The sequence below is a fragment of the Anser anser genome (genome assembly GCF_964211835.1).
Source record: "Anser anser genome assembly, chromosome: 2".
In the NCBI taxonomy this organism is placed as follows: Eukaryota; Metazoa; Chordata; class Aves; order Anseriformes; family Anatidae; genus Anser; species Anser anser.
In genome coordinates, this window is record NC_139721.1 from 41,290,381 (window position 1) to 41,315,799 (window position 25,419).

At 37.7% G+C, this 25,419-nt stretch overlaps 1 protein-coding gene across 7 annotated transcripts in view; it reads right to left on the minus strand.

Moving 5' to 3' along the window:
• The window catches only part of RP1 (RP1 axonemal microtubule associated), a 217,428-nt gene that overhangs the window by 114,500 nt on the left and 77,509 nt on the right, over positions 1-25,419 (minus strand). For all 7 annotated transcript variants that reach the window (XM_083823906.1, XM_083823902.1, XM_083823904.1 and 4 more), the window contains 8 exons: positions 24,612-24,814; positions 21,253-21,342; positions 19,004-19,136; positions 18,634-18,785; positions 15,914-16,068; positions 12,966-13,024; positions 12,583-12,627; positions 8,759-8,922 (listed from right to left, as the gene is read on the minus strand). In XM_083823906.1, coding sequence (XP_083680032.1) covers positions 8,759-8,922; positions 12,583-12,627; positions 12,966-13,024; positions 15,914-16,068; positions 18,634-18,785; positions 19,004-19,136; positions 21,253-21,342; positions 24,612-24,814 — 1,001 coding nt within the window. The remainder of the gene's footprint in view (positions 1-8,758; positions 8,923-12,582; positions 12,628-12,965; positions 13,025-15,913; positions 16,069-18,633; positions 18,786-19,003; positions 19,137-21,252; positions 21,343-24,611; positions 24,815-25,419) is intronic.

Sequence of the window (25,419 nt, forward strand, 5' to 3'; positions counted from 1 at the left end):
ATCAGGCTTTCTGTGTTGCCTTCCTAGGGAGTAAAGGATATTTTTTTATCCTGATGTAAGGAAGGCCGATAACCTTAGGTGCTGAAGAAGGAAGAGCACAGCTAGCAGGTCAAGGGAAGAGATCCTTTTCCTCCACTCAGCCTTGATGAGACAAATCTGGAGTGCTGCATCCAGTTCTGGGCCCCCCAGTACAAGAGGCATGGACATACTGAAAGAGTCCAGTGAAAGACCATGAAGATGACAAAGGGACTGAAGCACCTCTGATATAAGAAAAGGCTGAGAGAGCTGTAACTCGTCAGCCTGGAGAAGAGAAGAACTCAGGGGGTATGTTATCAATGTGCATAAATACCCGAAGGGAGAAGGTAAAAAGGCCAGAGTCAAGCTCTTTTCTGTGGTACCCCATGACAAGACGAGAGGCAATTGGCACTAGTAGAAATATTTATATGGAAATATAAAACCACTTAAACATATGGAAAAAAAAATTAAAAAGGATGAGAGTGGTCAAACATTGGAACAAATTATCCAGAGAGGTTCAGAGAGGTTGTAGAGATATCTCCGGCTTGGGAGATGTTAAAAATCTGAGCAGACAAAGTCCTGAGCAACCTGGTCTAGCTGACCCTGCTTTGAGCAGGGAGGTAGGACTTTCTAACCTCAACTATTCTTCAGTTCTGCAGACCTCAGTGCAATGGAGTCACCTTATTGACATCATCATATCTGAGGTGAGAACCAGATTCAACATCCGTGGTACTAAGAAATCCCTACAGTGCACAGTGTAAATCATTTTCACAGAAGACAGACTGCCAAAGAGCTGGCCATGTTAAGTAGAAACCACCACAAACATTATCATCTCTGTTTCAGTGCAAGGTGCATTGATCTCACTATATTTAGCATAAGCCCTGTACTTTTAAAAGTGTATATTATCTTTATAAAGTCATGCCAAGCCCATAAAAAAACTGATTTTTAAGAGTTAAGAATGAGAGAATAAGCCATAATCATTAGTCATACTTCTCACTTCTGAAAAGTGCTCAGATACTGAGATGATGGGAGGCATATGGATACAAATAAACTAGAAAATGGCAGAGGGGAAGGCAAGACAGGAGTATGGATGTCTGAATTTGAGCCCTTGGCACAGGAAAATAAGGGAGATCTTAACAGGGAGACCCTTAGCAAAGGACACTAAAGTCACAAAATCTCAGATACAACTGCCTGAAGCTGACCAGGGAGACTAAACTGACAGTGTAAACTGAGAGAGAGGACTCACATGGGACACCAACAGGGTTTTTTCAATATGTTTTCACCTTGGAGTTGCAATGTTATAAGATAGTGGTGGAGGGGAATTATACATAGATGGCTGAAAGACTGAACCTGAAATTGAGTAACAGGACATAAAAGTCCCTCAAGAAACTACCTAAAATGGAATATATATGCTCATACTATAGAACCCATACTGCAAAATTACTGAAGAAGCAACACCATGTTCACTCCCCCTCATTTCTTGAAGATGACTTGAATTGTGCTCTTCTCCGAGGTTGTCTGCGAGCTCTTTACAATCCTTCTACGTTGCTTTCTTGGAACCAGATAAATTTTGCTTTGTGCACAGCCTGTAGCTGCTGGAGATAGTTTTACATACTTCTCCCTTTTATCTCAGTAAGGAATGAGGTTCATGTTGTTATCATACAGATTTAGTAGAGAGATGGACAGTTTCAAGTGGAGTTAAAGCTAGCAATATGTCTGTTTTATGCTGCCTTAAGCATATCTGACTAAAGCCTGGGTTGCTCTAAGTTTTATTCAACAGTCTCTGGACCTAAGTGGCCATTATGGCAAACAGGGACAGCTGGAAAATAGCAGGACACAAGCTATGCCTAGCTTTTAGGCATCAGCAGTCCCATGGTTAAGAGAGTGGATAGCTACATTAGTGCTCACAGTCACTTTTACAATCTTCCCACTCAGGAAGAATTCTCACTGAGCTCATTACAAGCTCTTTTATTTTAACAATGGGAGGAAAAGCATGAAAATGGATTTGTTACAACCTATTTTATAACATTTGGTTTTCCCTGCACTGCTTCTCATTTTACTTTAGACATCTCAGTTTTGACTGATGAAACAATGAATATGAATCCAAGGTACAGGAATGAAAGACATGCACTGAAACATGACAAATTCTTATAGTCTGTAAGGCTGATTCTAAAGGAAGTAATGTTAATTATTAATGCACAGATTACTTAAAACAACTGATACTTTTATGCAAAGTGAAGGAAACCAAAATGAAAAACAACAAATAATCTTTTAAGTATAAAGCCAGCATGTGATGCAATACAGCATAAGGTGCACTGGATGAACACAATTCTTCACAAACAACGTACATATAAGTAGAAGGAAAAAAGCTGGTTTTAACACCTCTAGCAACTTCATCACAGGAATACTGTATTTGTTAAACTTAATGATCAAGTGTCTCTCCAAATATTAGTAGGAGCCTTGCTTTTCATCTACCTAATTATTCTCCGACATTTTGCTGTAATAGACTATATAAATTAAATAAAATCTGTGTTTAAAGGGTGCTTCATACAAATGAAGAAACCTTAAATAGTGTAACTGGTTATGAGGCCAGCTTCACGAGCTATAGAAACACTCATGGAGCACAATTCACACCTGTGATGGATTCCAATGTCCAATTCTCCTGAAATATCATGCATGTTCCACACTTGCAAACATGGAACAACCATCCTCCTTACAAAGACAGCCACTGACTGTAAAATATCTTCACTATAGTGAAAATTTTTAATATTTCTTAGGAAAAAAAAATCCAATACTCTTAATAGCTTAATATGTTGTCAGTGAAGATGAATTTGACAATGCGTTGAGGACAGTAGGACTAACATTGCCCTAAAGAGACTCCAAAACTGACAATGAAGCAAATGTCACAAGGCAAGGCATGGGAGAATCCTTGCTAAGGAGGAGCTAAGTCCTGCCACTCTGAGTAAGGCTAGGATACAGTATTTTGAAAGTAGAATTACTGAATCAGCCAGTGCTTTTACTGACTTCATTATTACTAGAAGAGCGGAACTTGTAGGGAATTATTCTGTGTAGAAATAATAAAAATTGAGACATTGTAGCTGGCTTTTAGGGAAGATAATAGGCTTACAGGCTTCTGCTCACTTCTCTTTGGGACACAGAAGGGAATATTTGGCATAACCAAACATTAAAATAAAACGTGAAAAGCATTTCTTTATCAAACAATGTGTACACTCATAAAAGATAATTCACCATGCTTCAAAGAATGACGATGCAGAATACACAGCTCTGGAGAATGTAATTTACAATATAATTAAAGTTTCAGTGTCTTGAGCAACTCAACATACTGCCAAAATCAGTATTTTCAAAATACTGAGAAATACTCAGAGACTGTTATGACACCAGAGGAAAATGCTGGAAACATATCAGAGTTCTGATAGAAGCTGTAACTTACAGTAGATTGATGTCCCTCTGTTGGAGGGGGAATGACTCTCAACAGAAAAATTATTCCCTAAAAATTATGCCTGAATAGTAACAGAATCAGAAAGCCATAGCCTAGAAGTAGATCCTTTGAACACACTGGAACAATTATAGAGCAGAAGGGGAAATCCATCAAATTTAAATTCCTTTTCTTTCCCCTTCCCATATTGTTCTTCCCTGACTTTCCCATCTGGTTGGAAAATATCAAAGCCACAAGAGCAAATATAGGACAGTTTACACACAACTATCTTGTGAGAACCTAGAACCAAAGACTCCAGTTGGAAATAATAACTCTTCCTGTTACACAACTCTAAATTATCTTCAGTGAATTTCATATGCTGCACTCAGATCGAAGTCTCTAAGGGCACTGTTACATTCTACCTCCATTATACTGGAGGTGAAACAGTTTTTAAGCTAATTTACAAAACCAGTAATCAGAGGTAACCAAATTTAATGATGTTATACTGCCTTTATACTGTAATGCAAGCAACATCAAAATCAAGTTCTAGATGAGCAACAAAATCTCAGGAGTATACAGAAGAGTACACTTTGATTTACTCAAGTTTTAATAACTTTATTTTTTCATGACTTTTTACGTTACTGAATATTTATGATTTACTTTTAGGAAACCCAGTTACTATGCAGTTGACTGTACTTTTTATGCAACTACTAATATTGTTTTTTAATTAAGATCATTCCAGTACAGTTTTGTCTCTTTTTTTTTGTTTTGTTTTGTTTTGGTGGGACATTTGTCATTTCTTTGTAATTACACCTGTGGCCAAAGAGATTTTGAAATGACCCAGTATATTGACTGTTTTTGTGGATGACGATTGTCTTTTTTTTTCTATTACATTACACTGAATTATTGCAGTTCCCACTGCTGCAGGTAGAGCGCCTGTAAGCATGTTTCTCTGGGGAGCAGGAACAGAAAGCCTCTTTTTCCGCTCTTCCCATCAGGGAGAGGTGCAGGGAAGCAGCCTGAGCACACTGCAGGCCGGAGCTCTCCAGGGAGTGCTGCTCTCTGCTTGGCTGCTGGGCTGTAGCTGGGGGTTTGGGGACCACTTTTAAGAGTCCACTGGCCAGCAGGAGAGAGAAAAAGCAGCCTGGGTCTTACAGAGCTCTTTCTCTGGGCCTTCCCAGGCCAGCAGGAGGAGTGAAGTGGGGCCAGGGTGACCTGCCTTCTCTCCATTGAAACGCTGGTGAGGGACTCAGCTGCCGCCATTTTGTGGGTGTCTTTCCTGTTTCAGCTCTGTCAGCTGAGTGCCTGAAGAAAGGCAGGAATGGCTTTCTTTCCTCCTCTTGCAAGCAGGCACTTCTGCTGAACTGGAGCTGCTGCTGCGCTTCCTACAGAGCAGGTCAGTCCTCATCACTGTGCAGGAGAAACCTGAGCCCTCAGGCTCCCTCATTCCCAAATAGTGCCTCTCCCTTGCACTCAGTGGCAATGGGACAGTGCTTATGTGGGGAGTGGCTGTGCTCATTTGTCCTGTGAGTGTCTCCATGCAGGTTTGGCGCTGCAAGTAAAGATGTTCCCTGCAAGAGAAAGCAAAGCCTATGGGCTGTGGCAGCTGAATGCTTCTCCGAGGACACACAGCCTCTGCTGCTGCCAGCCCTTGGAGCAGAGCATCAGCAGGGCAATGCAGGGTGGGGACAGGCTGTCCTTACATACTTGCTTTCAGGAACCTCAGAAACCATTGAGTCTGAGCTGTGGCTCTAAATGCTGTCTCCCTGCATGTCCTGCCACACCATTCAGCACTGCACTGCGCACCAGGAAAGGTCCAAGAGCACTTGCCAGCTAATTTTCACTTGGGGATTTATAATTTTGTTCCCGTTTGCAAGCAGGAGAAAGCCCCAGGAGGAGGCAGGGGCTGCCCTGGCCCTTTGCTCAGCAATGCATTTTGACTGCTGCAGAGGCACCAGGGACATCAGGCTCTGGATGCAGAAGGGCACACTTGGGCCAGCCCTGGCAGCTCTCTGTGGCATGCTGCCCCAGCCCATCCAGGTAAGCAAGCCCAGTAAGGGGCCACCATCACTCTGGCTCCTCCTGAGAGGCAGTGTCCCCAGAAGAGGTACCAAGGAGCACAGGGGACGGGTGATTGGGCTGTCTGCCCCTAGCACACACTTGTACCCGTCCAGGCCTGCAGGCCAGGTCCTTGGCCTGCCAACTCTGGCTCCTTCCCAGACCTCAGGTCTGGGGCAGTGGCCTGGCCCTGGTTGCCTCTGTTTGCGAGGCAGCTCCACAGGAGGCAACCCAGAGCCTGGAAGAACAGAAGGAGACGTGCTCCTCCGCATGGATCTTTGTGGTCACGTTCTCCTGCACCTGGCCCTCCAGTGGAGGAGATGTGGGCCTGCAAAGCCAGCCCGTGCATCTTCTGGCACTCATTGTGAAGGTGGTGACCTGGAGCTGTAAGAGGTCCTTGCTGCCCCTCAGGGGCCCACTTCAGGGGCTGCATTAGGCTTATCTGGGACCCCAAGCTAAAGCCACAGTGTAGCCAAACGCTGCTTACAGTCAGGCTGAGTTCTGCACCTGGTGTCTTTCTGTCCTGTCTGCTTTTCTGTTCCTCTTGCTCTGCCCCTGATTTTTGGCATGTCCATGGAAAACTAGTTACAGTTTCTTTCACTGTAGCCTCCTCAGGGAGACACACAGAGGTTTTGGGGTGACCAGAAAGCACAGAAGAGCTAGGACCAGTTATTAGAGGAATGGGAGTTTGCTTGGAATGGAGCCCAGCAGCTCCCTGCTCTCTCAGTGCTGATGGGCAGGTACCCGCAGGTAGCTGCCTCCCACCCACCTCCTCATGAGCCAGAGTCTCAGGGGTGCTCCTGGTGGTCCTAACGGGAGTGTTCAAAGCTTCAGTTGGAGCTTTGGGCACTGCAGGATTTCCTCCTAAACTGGACATGGCCTCTGAAGAAGCCAAGCAAGGAAGAGCAGTTGGAATGAAAGAGTAAGTTTAGCCAGCAGCCTGCCTACTACAGAGGGGCTGGTAGAGGCCAGGGGCTTGCTTGAAGAGCAATGGTCTCCTTTTAAAAGAAGTTGTGTTTTCTGCTCTAGACCAGGCATGGACAAGTAGGCTTCCCTTGAGTAGGCTTGTGTGAAATCAGGAGCTGGGAAACAATTATGTGCCTCCTACCTGAGGTACAGGAGCATGGAAGCCAGTAGCTTGCTTAGAGCACCTTGAAAGCTATGCAACATAGCTACATAGCTATGTGCCTTAGAAAAGCCTGGGTGACATATGATGGTAACATCTAATTTATTAATGCTATGTTTGTGTTACCTCACAGTGGTTGACAAATTGCCGAGAGCCACTCTTGTCCTCCTCAAGCAGTTGCTCTCCTTGTTCCACCACACCAGCCAACTTGCTCCAACTTCTCAGCCAGCAGGATGAGCTACAGTAGCATTGCCATCTACATTGAGACAAATCTGCTGAGCCCATCTGAGGACAAACTACTCCATCTGGAAACAGTGAAGCAGGCAACTGACAAGATAGGCTGAATTTACCAAGGAGCTGCAGCCTTCGGGGCCCATCAGAGCTTTGCTGTTCATAGGTACCTCGCTGCCTCATCTCTTGAGCAAATGCTTGTGGAAGAGGTTCCTAGAAGCTACAACTTTCTGTGCAAAAGGCTCAGGATGGGAAAGGCTGTTGGATAAATTTTCAGCCACATGTGTTGAAACCAATGGTTTTATGTGTGCAGGCGAAGTTCCTGATGGAATTTCTCATTGACAACTGCAGAGAAATATCTGGGGAAGAGATCACTTCATTTTTCATTCCCTTAGCTGAGGATTAGCCAGTACCGATCAACAACCCCACAGGTATGAGGATAGACCAAGGATCTGGGAAACTTGTTTTGACTCTCAGTCTTTTTTTCTGATGTAAAGCTGAGGCTGAAATGTATAGGGTCTTCTCCTCACCAGGACTGAAAAAAGATATCTGCTTCAGTTTGTACTGTGAGAGTAACAGCAAAAAGAAGGCAGACACTTGCTTCTCCATAAGCAGTGTTGTGTGGTTTTGGTTTTTTTTCTTCTCTCAGCCAGAAATTCCTATGCTGAGAAATAACTCCCTGCACTGTAGACACAGGATCCAGCAGAAGCAGAGTTAAAGTAGCTGTGTGCCTCTCCCTGGCATTAGATATCTTGCGCGTTTGGTTGCCCCACTCTGCCTCCCCTCCATATCACATTATATAATATGTAAAAAAAATGGAAAGATGGATAGTTTCTCAAGTGCATTAGGCATGTGCTTCATCAAACTAAATGCTTACAAGAAGTCATATCTGGAAAGACAGATTTCAAAAGAAAAGCCTCCCACCTCAGAAAGTGGCGTTGCTGCCAAAAGAATATTGACAGAAATATCTCTCAGAAGGGCAGATGAACACTGATTACACTTTCCTGTTTTGATACGAGATAATTTTAACCCAGCATTATTTGGAAACTTTAGCCAAGTCATTAGCAACTTAAATAAAAATAAAGTGAAGGCCACCATTGACTTGCATCTGCAAGAACTTACATATTTACACTTCAAACTGAAAAAGAAAAAAAAAAAAAGGTGTGACTTTGTCACATCTGTTGCTGATTCTCCATCTGTTTATTATGCATAAATTATTTCAACCTAAATTATATATTACATTGTTAACAATTGCAACAGGTAGAGTCCTAAGGAACTAGAGGAACTTGTAGGAAGTTGGAAACTCCCTGGGAAATGTCAGGCTTCTGAAGCATCTTTCACGGTTACAGTCCCTTCCCTTTTCCTTGGAGAAGTAGGACATTGCTAGTCTAAATGACCTGAGTTAACCAACCAGGTACAACTTGACTCTAGTCTCTATCCTTCCTCCCTTTCCTTATCTGATCCAAGAAAAGGCTTGCATGAGTGTGTCTGTCAGTGAAACCTTGAAGAAGCCCATGGAAGAATTTACAGTGGATGCTTCGAAAAATGGCTGTGTAATACTAGCCATAGCTTATTATTTCAACAAAACGAACAAACAAAGAAATTTCTTTCAGTCTGCAAACGAACAATGTCTAGTTAAAACTAGCACATCAAGCAAATGCAAGTATGAAGCAGATTCTGAGAGGCGTGTCTGCTTGATGCAGTTCTGAATACATTTGCTGATTCAAATCTTACTATCATAAAAGTCCACCGCTCCCTCAGAAATGTTAAATGACTCTTTTATACACATATTGCTTTGAATCCTTTTTGTTATCATTATTTTCCAGTTTTGAGAAAAGCTATTTTGCATATGTTTTGAATTCCCCAGTGTTTATGTAAAAACCATACTGTACCTTAAATGTATCTTCACTGTTGGGATTAAACAGCTGGTGTTTCCCAGATCCCAAAATAATAGGACCAGAAGCTTTCTTTTCTCCGTAAACGTAAAGGGATACTGTTGCTGTTGTGCCAGCTGTTTCAAAATCTCCAGTGACTACAGTAATCTTCCAGTCTCCTTCTGCAAAGTAAAAATAAAATAAAAATGCTTTTATAACCATTACTGATATGTAGCAAGTTACTTAGATGATATAAATAAAAGCATATTTTAACCCAGGAACTGTAACCAATGTGCACTTAAAAAGTAACGATGCTAGGAGTAGCAATAGAAGGCTGGCTAAATACTACATCATTCAAACTCAGATAAGGTGTGTAACTTTAGTACATTGCAATCCTCATCAATCTTTAATGCTGGAAATATGAACGCTGTGCCTGGCAAGATTTCTAGCAATACCCCTGTCACAGAAAAAGCTCATCCTCCAGAATCTGGTTTATGACAAAAAGTATAAACAAGAAATGCAACAAGAAAAAGTATCAAAGCATCCCAACTGCATACAATTTTTCATTTTATATACATCAGCAAGAGCTCTGTTTGCTTGGGTGGAGGCATGACATTGAAATTGGCATGAAAGAAATGATTTTGGAGAAAAATCTAAAACTAAAAGAGGACTTTTTAGAAAATCATTTTATATAAAGCTTCCCTGATGGTAAAATGTCTTCTGTCTCCAGAAAATGCACACAAGTTATGTAAGTATCTGAAAGTAGCTTAATATAAATCTAATTGAGGAAAAACAACTATACATAATTGGAAAATGCGTTTCTACATCTGAAGAGCTGGGATTGGATGCTCTCCACCTCTCTTTTTATTTCAGCTTTTGCTTGTGTGAAACAACTTCCACTTAGTGACTTTAATTCATTCTCTGCAAGGCAAACAACAAATGAAATACCAGCCCACAGTCATCTTATAAATAAATGCCACAGTGTACACTGCAGTTTTATTAATAGAAGGATGTCTGGTAGTGCCTGAATGAATTAAATCTGTTGTCTGACAGAAGTGTACATCTTGGGCCAGCCCCGTTATCCATTAGTAATTTGTCCCATGAAGACTGAACTGGAGCAAGGAAGTTTCATGTCCTGTTTTCCAAATTCTTGAGGTCTGGCTGAACCCTCGTTCTGAAAAGTGACAGAAGATTTTTGGATACACATAAGGAAGTGAATCACCATATTTTCCATTGAAACTTGTCAGTCTCCAGCTTGTAACAACCTCTTCCCTTCTGTGCCTTAGACAATTTAAAACCCTACAGCTTTCTCTATATACCCACTTTCTCGACAAAAGAACTATAGCACCAGACTACAAAAGGTTTAACATCAATTAGAAAGGTGAACAGCTTCTATACACTGAGGGCAGAAGCAAAGATCATAAGGCAGGAGGCTCCTTGCCCCTTCAAAGAGCTCATTTACCAAAAAAGTCAGCCTCTACTGTTTTCCAGCAGTATAATATTAATTTCTTTAAAATATGTCACTTCAGACTATGTGGCTGGAAAATAAGGACAACTTCATGCTTATGAAAAATGGTATAGACAAAGGATAAAATATGACCACTACTCCTCCAATACAGTGAAAAATTCAAAATTCATTCAGAAATAATAATTTTAAAAGAGGCAAAATGAATTTATTTTATTTTGGACTTGTTCACTGTCTGATTTATCGTACCTCAAGTGTTTTTGATGGCCTTTTCTGTTCTATTATGCTCTCTCTAAGTCTCTCTTTTGTTAAGCAAAACAGCGTCAAAACAACAGTTAGTACTCTTGAGACCATATATTTTAGCTAGCTACAGTGCTGCCTCCAAAGGGTAAGTGTAGTATCAGTAAAACAGTCTGAATGCAATGCAACTCTCAAGGTAAAAAAGGAACCAAACATCCCCCAAAAAATATGATAAAAAAATTTAGCTTGTACTCCTCTATATTGACTTTGAGGCTTTTAATTTTTCTGAAAACAGGGCTTTGTGTTTGAAGGAAAATATAAGTATAGGAGAAGGATCCTAAATTTTCTTATCTCTTTGATGCCAGAAATTCTCATGGCATTCCTTCATGGTTACAAATAAAAACTGGAAATGGTAAATATTGCAAACACGTAATTCTCGTTCTCTTTGGCATAAAAAGCTAGGTTTTGTTCTGATGAGGTAGAAGACCAATTGCTTCTTAATTACTGATGAGGATTACACACTGAGGAGAAAATAATATGAAAAAATGTTTAAAGAGATGACTTTCGTTTAGGATACATGGAGGAAAGGTTCAACCTGACACCAAGTGTATGCCCAGGGGTGTCAGAAAATGGTACCTTACCACAGGGGATTTTCTAGATATTTTTTTCTTTTTTTTTTTTCTTTACAGATTAGAAACAGTACAATACACTAGAAAGTTCTACTGCCCAGAAAATAATTGTTTGAGAAAAAAAATAAAAAATAAAGACAATGAAATTTTGATATTTATATAAACTCATGGGAAAAAAAAGTGAACAAAATCTCAGGTCAGCCACTCATTCAGTAATCACAGCATTCCCATTAGGAATGGGATACCCAGCTTCAGGTCTCTTTCTCGCTGTTTCTTATTTCAGGAAGCGTCCCAGACATTAAGCTATTTGGTGCATATACTTTTGGCTACCCAACTCTGACTGAGGACATTTGCAACAAATCCATTTTATGTTTCTATAAAACAGACCTGTTTTGACAGCAGATAAGTTTTGCCAATAACAAAGCTGACCAGGTCTTCTGGACAGCACAAAGATATTTCTCTCACCAACTCAGAGTGCTGTGATCAAAATTGCAAGTCCACCTCCATTGACGATAAGCCAATTAAATATACTCTTAATCTACTCCCTCTTGTTGTCATTTTTTTGTTAGGTTGATAAAGCAATTTGTGTCTGTTGCAGGTTTTAATATACATCCAGACAAGCGTAGCTTAAATGACACAAAGTAGAGATCTGTAAATTCAAGGACTCTGCAGACTGATTTGAATTATGTACAGAAGGATCTATAGGTGCAGGCCTCATGGAATCTAGGCTAGCAGAACAGGTAAGACACAAAGACTGATGAACAGATTGAAAATACAAACCTTCTGAAAAAAGACATAGAAAGGAGCAAGGATAAATATAGTTTTCATTCAAAATAAGGATTTTAAGAAGAGAATGGGATTCGAATATAATTTGTAAAAATAACTACATACAAAATTTATAATTAATGACTTTCCATTGAGATGCCATTTAAAACAAATTATTTGTGTCTCCATGGATATAATAATGTATGAATAAACATTTTCAAACTTTCTCCTGACATCTTACAAATTGTTGTTCAACCTACAGCACTTCTCACAGCTGAGAAAAGGTTATGTGTTATTAAGATACATAATTTAATCTGCACTGGTTGTGAGGATGGAAAAGTCAACATGAACAAATATGAAATCACAAGTGAAACAGAAAATATAAAGCTAATGATGAGTACAAACCTATATGTAATCTGGGAGAAAGAATCATGGTGTAAAATGTTAACTAAAAAAGCAGAAATTAAGATAGATAACAAGAAAATAATAGAAAAAAATGTGAATTTCCAAGTAAACAGAGAAAAAATTAACATTATTGGAAAGAAAAAATACGGAATAAGAAAAAGCATAAATAAAGTAATTTATTATTTAAATTAGAATGTGAAGTTCAAAGTTTACTAAATATTAAAATAGTGTGCTGTAATTCATGTTTTAAAATAAATATAAATGGCAATAAGTGTGTAAAGCAATTAGTTCTGAAATAGAAATAGTCTTCATTAAAGACAGAAGACAAGAGTATTTACCATTTGTTTCTTGTTGCATTTTCAGCTGCTGATTTACTTGAATTTCTGCCAAAATATAACAAAAATGCAGTTAATAAAGGATCTATCCTTCAATGTTAAAGAAAAGATTTGAAAGAAGAGATGAAGGACATTTTGGATTCAAGCCTTCATGCCAATACAAGAAAACTTTCCGTCCCAAGAAAACTTTCCGTCCCTTACTTCCTCACTAACACCTATATCCATCATGCAATATAAATACAAACTGTACTCTCTTAAAAATATAACAAAGGAAGCCACAAAATGGTTAACTCTGATATTCAATGTCTAAGTTCAGCCTAAATTTCTTCAGAGGAAGAAATTACAACTTATTGATAACACTTCCATAGAGTAACACTAAAACTTACCTTGAGGATACAGATCAATTTCTGAATGAATTACACCTTGGGACATAAATGGAAGCCACCTAAAAACAAGAGAAAAAAAAATATAAGAAAGCCAGTAGGAATCAGTTTTTTCTCCAACATATGGCAATATAAGTGAATTATCTACATTTTATTTTCATACCAAATACAAGGGGACAGCAAGGGTATACAACCTCTAAAAACTTCAGTAGCTGATTTGATAGATGTTAAAGTAGAAATTTAGGATTTGACCCAACAAAGAAATTATAGTTGTGCAAATGTAAGAGCTGTGAAAACATAAAAATATACCTCTGTCCCTAAGGGACTCATGTGGCACAATAATATTTATTTGTACAGCTAAAAAGAACATTGGGGGGAGGGGGGGGAACAGTACTATAGTCTGAATGCTAATTACAATTTTTGTGTATCTATCGTGCTATATTGTAAATTCAAAGATTCAAAGTTCAGTGACAAAAACAAAGATGGAAACAAATTCTGCACTTCCTTTTTCTCCCTACCAGTTGAGGACAAATAGATGAGTGTGAAGAAATATAAATGAAGGCATATGTTGGCTAGGTTTCTAGTCTTGATACACTAGGCTAATGACTATTTTGAATCCTTTTATTTAGAACATATATTAGCAACTTTTTTAGTTTCCTCCTGCTTGGTAAAACCAACCAAACAACGCGCACACACGCACACACACACACCGCTCTTCTACAGAATAAAAATGCGTTAATTAAGCTTCTGGGCTGCTGTTTTTTCTTTGTTAGGCCCACTCCCATGGACTCTCCAGGAATGATCTAATTCCTTCAGTCTCCTATGAAGCCTGCCTGCAAACCGTCATAAACTGGACAGGTTGTATAGAAAAGCCCAGAGGAAAAGGAGCTGTCCCTGGCATGCATAACAGCAGCAGCACCGTTCTCTCCATAGTCACAGTTTCAGGTCCATGAGAGCCTGAGCAGGCTAACAAGACACAAAGCTGCAAGTGTATTGTTCTCCATGTCCCTAACAACGACACAACACCATTCAGCCGTGGCACACATGCTTGCCCATCCCACCTGCAGAGGCCTCCCTTCCTTTACCCTCTATATCCAGTCATCAGGTTCTGTGCGGTTCTGTTGCTTACCAGGTGGTGTACATGCATTAAAGGTGAAAAAGTCTTTGCAAGTCTCAAGTGAGCAGTCTCTGAAGCCTCATCCCCAGACAGTGCCAGAGTTCTATTCCTGGGTGCCCCCCCGCCCCTTCCCACCAACCCTACCTGACAAGTTCACACCAAGGAGTAGCATGAACCTGGCAAAGGACTGAAGAGACATCTGCCACAGCAGGTACAGGTTCAGCAAATGAACAAAAAATGGTTGTGACACCCTCAGGAAAAAGGTCAATGCAATCCCTGGCAAATATTCCAGCAATTTTATTTCCAGGAAAAAATAAATAGAGTCTTTAGAACAAAGACAAGTAGAATTATAACTATTTTCTGAACATTTTCCTGACAAATAAAATCCAAAAGAAATTCAAAGAGAATACCATTATTTATTGTTTTTCAGTTGCTGTTTTGTTACATTCTTATTAATTCTCTCCTTTCTAAATTTCTGTAAAGAAACTTCTCTGATTGAGATTACCATACAAGCCACAAACTTATTTCACTGTATTACTGTATCACAACTAAGTCTTTAGGTGCCAAGAAATGCTAGATCAAGGACAATTCATAGGAACATGTAACTAAAATGACAAATATTTGACAGAATTCTGCAGTCTTTTAGGTTTCTTATTTTTGTCTTGAAAACGTTAACAGACCAATTTATGTTAGAACTAGTCCCTAAGAAGTAAATTTGGTCTTACTAGACACAGCTTACCTGTATCATATCTGATAAAACCTGATCACAGGTATAAACTGCAATCTCAAATGTTAAAAAGTAACTAAGATAACTAAGGCATAGTGTATAACTAAAATCTAGTGACAGCTGTTGGATGTTCAGAAACTAGTTATCAGATTTTTTTTAATTTTTTTTTAAGTCAGATAAGATGGTGATATTTCTTTGGCTAAGTGAGCAAAAATACAGCATTTTGTTAATACTGTGCATCATAAAATATCAGTGTAAAATAAAACTGTGAGGCTGAAGATTAATATACTAGATTTCTGAAGAACAAAAATGCTTTCCTCCTGGAACAGAGCAGAGTGTTTCAGCTTTACATTTGGGCCCAGATGGAGGCTAGCCCTGAGCCCCAACACTGACCTACTTTAACCCTTTTTCAGTGGCAGTGTTTCCTTTTAGAAAAGCTATGAATGAAAAAGCTTCTCTCTCTCCTGACTGAAGCATATGTTTTAGAGAGTTTTAAAAAAGTAAGAGGGTATCTTTATTCCTCTTTTGAGGATGTGACACCTGGAGTTGCAAGAAGCTGTTCAAGTTACATAACAAATTCATAAAAATCCAGACAAGATAACTAGGCATCCTGCATTTATTAAATAATATTTATTAAATTCTATTTAAATATTATTTGTTCTAGTGCCTTCTCACATGGTCACATTGTTTCTCTGTGCTCCCTCCATTTCCCTCAAATGATGCACATACCCATGAGATAGACGACAAAACTGAAAACTTAGACCCTTTTTGTGTGCTTTATCTTTTCTTCCTGAATAGGTAAGGCATGCTTATAGCACTGATCCTCGTATAATAAGACTACACTGTATAATCTAGTCACCATGACCCATGAACATATAACCATGAGATCTAAGAATTTAATCTTTGATATCAACCATAGCCTATGAACTCAAGCAACTTATTCTGGAGCAACACATTTTGTGGTTTTTATACAACTGCACAATAATCCAAATCTGTTTTTTCTGGAAAATACTCATTTAGTACATTTGTTGGTATCATACTGTTATTGAAACCATAGATATCCTCAGAAATCTATCTTATATTTAAGATAATTCTTGTAAAAGCTACCTTTCGCAATTGAAAACATATTCCAAGTTGTTCTCAGCTTCTCTGACAATGACTTTATCACAGTACCAATACTGGGACTTAGAATTAGCCTCACAGCGCAACAGCACCTTCTGCAGTTTTCCAAGAGATACAGCTTCCACTTCAAAAGCATTGACCTAGGACACAGAGGAGATGGCATTCCATAACTTGCAAAACATTAATAAAGTCTGGAAGCAACAGTATTTTAAAAGCCTGATGTAACCCTTAACAGTGGCTCAAGATTCCTATTGATTTTACTGGTAGCTGGACTGTATCAAAGGGGTTGTATCCAAAAAGTCAAGTCTTTTGATTATGCATCAGACTAAGTGAGAAAACACAACTAAAATCAGAATGTAATAATAATCCCAAATACTTTTTTTCACCCATCATACAAAATGCTGCCTACTGCCCTTCACTATTATTCCAGTACCTCACTGTTTACCACAATACTTCTCTAGGTAAGAACCAGTTCAGGCAATTATTTCCTTTGTTAAAGTTTATTTAAAATACGGACATTCTCATGCTTTGCTCTTTGTGGTCTCACCTCCTCTATTTACATTCCATTTTGCCTGAAGAAACTGAAGTCTGACATGTCACTGTTAATCGTTTAGACATGTGCTTACTGTTGGCAAAGACTGTTTTAATAGGAGCATGAAGTTGATCAGGTGAAAGGTTCAGGTTGGTAACTTTTTGTCATGGTAAAAAGCATATAGCTTTTTCTCCCTCCTTGTAACTGTCCAGATCACACTCTTCAGTAAAAGGAAAATGAAGGAAAGAACTACATTGGAAAATTCACGTCTGTAAAATTCTCAGTCCTTAGCAAATGGCAGAATTAAGATTGCCTGTGCAACTTTACTTCTTCCTTGTGTATACATGATATATTATCGCAAACTATCCTTTCTGAAGGATGCCATGCAACAATCCAACAACAACAACAAACATGCAACAATCCAACAACACACACCATCTCTTCTGCCCTGAAAGACTGTTATGACGGATGGGGCCCAAAGTCATGGATTAAATAAATTCAGACATGTTAGAGGGATTGCCTGTAGACTAAGGGAATTATATGTGTATATACATCAAAAGTCAAGAAAGGTGGTGATTAATTGGGATGTACTGGAAAGTGTGGAACCTGAGCATGGTGTAGGTGGTATGGAATAAAGGGTAGATATTGTCCCGATTTCAACTGAGATAGAGTTAGCTTTCTTCCTAGTAGCTGATATGATGCTGCATTTTGTATTTTTGATGAAAACTGTTGATAACAGACCGATGATTTAGTTGTTGCAGAGCAGTGCCTACACAGAGCCAAGGGCTTTTCAGCTTCCTGTGCTGCCCTGCCAGTGAGGAGGCTGGGGGTGCACCAGAAGCGGACAATAGCCAGGACAGCTGGCCCAGGCTGGCCAGAGGGATGTCCCATACTGGATGTCCCAGCTATAAAAACTGGGGGAGTTGGCCAGCAGGGTGGCAGCTGCTTGGGGTCTGCCTGGGCATCAATCAGAAGGTAGTGAGCAACTGCATTGCACATCACTTGTTTTGTATATTCCTTTATCATAATAATTATTTTCCCTTCCTTTTCTGCTGTGTTAAAATGTCTTTATCTCAACCCATGAGGTTTTTTGGGTTTTGTGCCCTGATTCTCTCCCCCTTCGTTGTGGGGAGTAAATAAATGGCTGTGTGGTGCTGAACTCCTTGACAGTTTAAACCACAACAATCATGTTGTTCAAGTCAGCATTCAGCCGCCTTTGTCACAGAATGATATATCCCAGGCCCTGCTCTACCTCCCCCTACAATCCACTGTCTTGTTCACCCATTTCTATAACAAACTGTACTTTGAACCAGCCCTTATTCCACTGATAAAAAATGTTGAATTTTCCATCAGATCAGCTAGAATAATCCCCTAGACAACTCCATTTAAATTCTGAATTTCAATTTGAATAAAACTTCATACCTAATGCACTAGTAATGATGTAAAATACATATTCTAAAACAGTACATATACCTCTGGAGTTTTCCAATGGGTTATTACTAGTATTTTATATACTGCCTTTTGTTTTGTTTTTGTTCATCTAAGAGCCTCGTGCCATTTGTTAGATATGCAAGTGTTAATCCTCAATAGCTCACAAATGAAGTAACAGGCTTGTATCTTAGAAGGTCATAAGAAGGCCACCGGCAGAGCTAAGATTAAGCCCAGTAGTTCCTGACATTCAACCATACGCTACTGCAGAAAATCAGGATGATATATATATATATTACTTATGGAGGAGATCAGATGTAATTGAATGATGAAATAACTTCAAAACTGCCTTGCATTAATCTCAATACTATACTAATATGTGTTAAAAGAAGTACATAGCCAGCAGTTTACTAAGATCTGAAATCATGGAATGATTTCTGTGCACTCATTTGTAGCCAGCCATAACTCATTATACCTTGACAGAAAATATTTTATATTCACAGAAAGCTCTTCTCATTAGCTTCCAGGGGTTTCTTAATATAATTTTTCTTCCCCTTTACCTGCCTGTGGTTTTACTCATTCATTTATTCCTGGGTTCATAACATCTGATTTTCCTTAGTTGCTAAACCTCTGTTGAACATGTGAGGTGCTAAGTCCCTGATCTTTTTTATTAGGAACTTTTTAAGATCAATTAAAATTACTTAATTATGTTTACACAGCTAAGCAAATTCTTCTAAAGACTTACCTTTCCTCTCCGAAATTTCACTGGTATACCAGATTTACGCAGAAGTCTTAGACCAGAATCTCCTCTTTTTCCATAGATACACAGATAAACAGCAGAATCTGTATCAGCTTGCTCCAAGTCACCAGTGTAGACATAAACATGGTATAAAACAACTTCCGAACATAACCAAAAGAAAAATATGTTAAGTATGATTGCAAAATATGATTTGCAATTAATTTGCTGGAGTATATTCTCCCAAACTCAGTCTAACTATCTGTTTTTAAGATTGCTAAGACCACATTTATGGATATACAGCAGATGGAGTATAATTCAGATGACATTAATACTGAAAACCAAGTAACCAATATATATGTAACTGTGCAATACATACTTGGATAGATAGGTTTTCCAGCTTCCACTACTGGAAGTTCAAAGACAAAATCTCTGTCAACACTATTCTTTGACAACCATGTGTTTGCTGGAAAATTCAGAGTTTTCTTACTCATCAGATGTTGCAGTGTCACCTAAGGAAGAAGCAGTTTAACTATGACTCAGTTCACTCTCTTCAGTGTTTTGCTTCTCAACAACAAAACAGTTTCTTTAACTCTTCTATCTCAGACAAAAATAATGTGATCAGTAAATATGACACACAAAATTGCAGTATGAAAACATTTTCATTTTAACTGCTACTTTACTTATAACTAGAGAGGATCTTTATTCACATCTTTGTTATCTCAGCTGAAATTGCCAGCCTGTATTCTTTAAAAATGCCCTACACTTTAAAATTATCTTATTCTTGGAACAAACAAATCTATAATTTAAATTCTTTTTTTTTTTTTTTCCTTTACAAATGTCATCAGTTCTGATTTCTGTCAATGGACCACCTCTATGTAACACTGTTTGGAGTGGTGAAGCCTGAAAACATTCTAGTAAGTGAGGATAGGTGAGACTGAGCTTTTGGAAGTTGTGGAAAGATTGATACATTTTTAAATTAAAATGGAAACAGGACGAAACTCATCATCTATATCTTCCTGAATTTTGCCAAGGAGAGGATACTTTGGCAAGGAGAGGATATGTTGAAATATTAAATCAATTCATGTTGTATTTGGCTCTTTTTACACCAGAACAAAAGAAAGTCTGAGTACCAGCATCTTCTATCTATTCTTCTGAAGAATTTAAATTCTCAAGTTATTAGCCATGGTACATCATGATAGCTGTCCTACTTGTTTCCTATAACTGAAGCAGTGTTTCTTTTTCTTTCATGGCAGCAGTTTTTGTTGGTCTTGAATTATAATAGTGTGTACTGCAGTTTTTCCACAGGTCTTCACAAGCAAAAGGAAATAAGTAGCAGAAAATTGTCACTCTGCTGTTCTGTTCTGAATGTGGATATAGCATGCATAACATTTGTGAACAAAATTATGAAAATATGTATTTACATTCAGATTCTAATACTTTGGAAATTGGGACAATATATGCCTTTATCTCACTTTTCCAATAAAATATTATTTTAACTAAAATGAACACTTCTTTTAGCACCAAAACATGCATTTATTCTAACGTGAAATACTTTTGCAGCAGTGATCCTTAGTCTGTAATGTTTATTGGCAGAGCTCCCCCTGCTGATTCATAACAATAGCAAATATTAACTGCTTTGTCAGAAAACACAGCTTTCAACGTAATTTGTTTCTTCCTGTGAAAAGAAATACTTGAAATCACAGTGTTACCCTTTGAAATTTGGACCAAGATGTTAAAGAAATATTCTGTAACCACCAGAATGGAAAGCAGGACTCCTGCAGCCATTTGAGCAACAGAAATATTTATATTTGCATTCAGTTTTGGTGCAGTTAGAGTTTTCAGTAAATGTCAAAATCTGTTATTACTCTGTAATTCTGGTTGTCTAAATTGGACTGAGATTATGTCTTATGGATACAAAATAAGAAATGGGAGATGAATACTTATCTGTAATCATGAAAGAAATTATGCATGGATGTCAGCGTTAGGAAGAATTTAGAATGAGTTTAATCTGGCAAATATGCCTGAATATCATGAGAAAAATAGAGTTAAAACAGAAGCAGAAAAGAAAAAATAATTCTAAATTTAAAATATCGTGGGTTTTTTGTGTTTTTTTTTTTGTTTGGTTTTTGTTTTGTTTTGTTTTTGTGTTTTTTTTTTTTCTCCCTGAAAATTGTTATAATTATGAGCTATGTTTGGGCCAGTTAGAACCAGCCTACTCTTCAGCAAACTTTCTTCACTCTTTGCATGCAGTTGTCATGGAATAATTGCTTCTCCATCATTTTCAATTTTTCATAGCTTGAATTTATAGTTAGGATCTCCCTAGCAAACACTGAGGAATACAGGCGAGCTTTTACAAAGCAAAACTTCATAGAAGCCACCAATACACTAAAATTTACATCTGCAAGCTCCATAAATTAAGAATAATTTCAAAAAAAGTCCAGAAATTCAGTTCAGGTGACTTACTGCATCAATAGTTTTGTCATCCTAGCAGCCTATGACAAAGCAATAAGCATGTATCACAACCATCATTTTTTGATTCATGAAGCTAAAGCTTTATGGAGAGATAGGGTTTTAGTTCATATAAAAAATAATAAAGCAAAAAAGAATTTATCATAAAAATCTTACACTCTGTAAATTCCACTCTGACTGCTCATTTGGTAATTCATCGAGTTCAATTCTTATCTTGTAGATATTCCCAACGTTTTTTATTTTAACCTGAAATAAAACCAGAACAATACAACATATGACTACACAAAAATTGTATATAACATAATTTAAGTTTGTGCAGTAGAGGCTGCATGCTGATTAAGGAAGGCCATACCTTGCAAAATAGCACTGTATCTAATTAATGACTAAGAGATACTTCAGTCTCCTACACACATGGAAAAAGAGGCATCCCAATGGCAAGCATATGCCTAGGTATTCTATGCTTAGAACTATTACAGCTGTGAATCTTGGGGGAAAAAAATAAAAATTGTATTTTCTATCATCACATGTGAAATGACTCAAAAATTCAGTTCTCATTATGCACAAAAAACATTTGCCCTGTATTTCCATATTTTTCCATGCCTTCAATTTGGCCCATATTTCCAGAAGAAAAAGAAAAAAAAAAAGTTACCTCACATGCGAAAAAGGATACATAAAAATGCATGGTTTATCTTTGCATGGTTCCAGATTTCTCTGAACCACTGTAGTATCTAAGTGTATAAAAACAGCACACATTTGACCATCAGATTCAGATTACATAGTCCAGAAAAGAGACAGCTTGCAATTTGTCTAGGCAGATTTCTGTCTGAGCTCTAGTTTGACCAGATTTTAGCCTAATGAAATCAAGATATTTGCAGGGAAAATGATTTGGCGGATAATTAAACTCATCAAAGTTTGAAGATTTAAAAAAAGTTGGTAAGGGCCACTCATGAGAGAATAAATGTGAAAGTAAATCCATTAAATTACAGGCCACAAATTTTTCCATAATGCAGCACAGCAAAATGATCATAAACCCTGGTATGTGAAAGTAAGGGATAAAAAGCTTTTGGAGCCCTTGAAGAATAAGTTCTCAAAAGCTAGCAGAACATCTGCAAAACTTGGAAAGCCACTAATACTATTTTTGTTTTCTGACTCTCTGTGATTTGCACATATGCAATTTCTTTGCACTTTCAAAGTGCATTCTAGTGCTCTTACTTATGAGAGCTACTCCATGAAGTCTTGTTCTACCGCACTTTTCTGGAGTTTATTTGAAATCTAACCATTACTTAAATTGAACACAAGTTTTTAGATCATTTGTAATGAACTTCTAGGAAAGAAAAAATAAAAGCATTATCATATTATCTTCAAGTAATAATTCTATTAATAAAAGCTTGGCAACAGCCTATTCCATTCAATTGTTTATACAAAAAGAAGCTATTTACATTGTTCCAATGGTTTAGGAAATTTGCATTGTTCTGTGGAGTCAGATTCTCATATCCTTGCTCATGTTCCTTAATATTTCTCTATATGTGTAGATTTATTAACTGGGTAACTGGGAGACTTTTGGATTAGAGAAGTAATCAAGTAAATCAAACAAACTAGCCCCCTTCTCAAGTAATGTGAGATACCATCTCCCTCACAGAGCTGTTGTTCACTGAATATACATTACTGTCATGTTTTCTGCGTATTCTAATCAATCCTTCTTTAGACTATTTGGTTAACAGTTATATATTCGTTTCAAATATCAATACAAAACATAAATGCATTGGGCTTTGTCAAATTGCAAAGAATGACTTCTGCCTAAAACAAGCAGAGATTTCCCAGGAAAAAAAAACTTATATCCTTCTTGACATTTTGCACATGCACAGTCTTAAAAAGGATCAAACAGGCAGTGACTACTCATATGGGTAAGGTGAGAGAAGGAAGGCCACATACGAAGGGTTTTCACTTATTAAAATAGTTCTACTTGAATTTTTCATAGTTGTGCATACTGCTGATAAAGTAAAAGGTTAAAGAAAACTGACTCCAAATTGCCCAACTACCACAGGCTCTTGGTAGCTGTTTTGTTCCAAGAACTGCTGGCCAGAGCTATGATTGAGCTGATTACTTAAATAGTAAAATTTAGTATCTTTTGTTCTAGAAAATATCAGTAAAAATATATCCAGCTCAAGGATGCAAATAGCAAAAATATAATCCTTTAAAAGTATTGCATTCCTATCAGCATTTCAAGACTTATCATGCTAAACAAGTACAGGATAAAGTTTAAAGGAAAAATAAGGGGGGGGGGGGGGAAGAAGGAACATTTACTCTTTTTTTATTTTTTTTTTTTTTTTACCTTTTATTCTTTTTTTTTTTCTGCAGACTAAAGATTAAAAAGCACTTTGGTGCCATTTGCTGTTTAATGCCTGAACATAATAGTGTCAGTGTGATGCAAAAAAATACAGTAGGAGCCCCAGGTACTGTTAAAAAGATTCTGCTGTCTCACAAGATCATTATCCAGAGCACACAGCTATAATGTGCAATGTCTATTTCAGAGAAGAGAAACTGGTCCATCTCTTAAAAATGTATAGATTAACACTGTAAACATGCTATTACCCAATGCTTCTCATGAATTATTCAATAATTAAGAGAACAGGATTCCCCGTGGATCATAATATATAGCTCACATGCTTAAAAAATGAACATTACAGTCAGTTAGCTTCCTGTCTATGCCTTATTCATAGAGATTATTATTAATATTGACAGTAAAATTTTTGATTTGTGCCAAGATTGCATTAGAAGAGTGCAGAAAAAAATTACACAAAATATGAAAAGTATAACGTCTGCATCAGTTATCTGAAGACAGTGATGTGTCACATGCTTCTCAGACAAAGATTTACACAAAACAGAAATTTTAGCCCCTTTGTTAATTTCTTCTCAGCATATCTAGAAATAATGTTCCTATTAAAATAGAGGTGGGATTATTCTTAAATAATAGCAAAAGTTTTTTTTTTTTAATGACATGATAACAGGTAGTTTATTGGTCTCTCAGTAATTTCATTGGTAAATCTTCTAGTATTCCAGCTATTTATAATATGGTGGCTGAAAAATGGCTCAGTTATCTTCCTTAATTGAACTAACTCCACAATATCCATTTTATAGTATGCTTTGAAAACTGTACACAAGAACATTTCATTACTAAAGGTAACTAAATGATACACAAGCCTCACATCACATGTGATTTGTTTATGTGTGGATAGTTTCTGAAGCTAGTTTCAAATCAATGGCCTTAGAGAAATCAATTTACTCCTGCCATTGTCCTATTCTGACTACTATATCTGGTAGAGGGAGTTGAAAGAAATAATATTTCTTTCAATGCTAACTATATGCACCAAGCTGATTCAATGCAGAATTCACAGAGATTAGATAGAGATTTATTTTATGCAGTAAACATAACAGAAAAACACTTCTTTTCACGTGACAGAATAGTCTTTGGAAAGGTACACAGTAAAATAATGTTCTTAGCCTTCATTAGCTACCTGAAATTCATCCTCCTGCCTGGGAAGAAACAGCTGCTTCCTGTTGTCCTTGCCAAGAGTTATTGGTCCAAATGCTCCTCTGTCTCCATATATCCAGAGAGTGACATTTACTTGAGTTCCTGCATTTCCTGTCATCATTGACACTTTCCATTCATCAGCTGAAGGAGGGGGACACTCACCACCTTGGGGATTTCTCATTTCCTCTGTGAAATACAGAACATTAGTGGGAGATGAAAATCGACATGAAACTGCCAGTCACTGCTGTAACTTCAGCACATAAGGAGACCATAACAGAGAGGGGATTGTATTTTTTCATTGCAAGTAAGATAGTCTGAAAAGGTTGATTTATGTTTCTTGTCTACACCAAAATGTACTGATTGGGTAAGGTACAACACTCAACTGGAAAAGAACAAGTCTCCCTCATCCTATTCTTTATATGTATTCTGGTTTAAAGTAAAGATGTTGTGATGTAGAATTATGGCCATTGGATTAACATTTCTGGGTCCTTACATTTAGAAATGAGTAGAATTATGTGCAAATGTTCTTCCAATGTCTTGTGTTGGGAGATTATAAACAGAAACATGTCCAAAAGTAGAGACAATTTTAATTTCAAATCAAAAAAAAATGGTTTAGGAATTTAACTTTCTTCAAGTTAAGTATTAAATACTGTAAAGTACTAAAAAAAAAAAGCACAGTATATCCTTGCCAACCATACTTAAGTATACAGTGTCTGTGTTTGGGCTGAGGGAGTTTCTGCATAAATGAGACAACAGCAGTGCAGTACCACTTTATGAGCACAATTCACAGC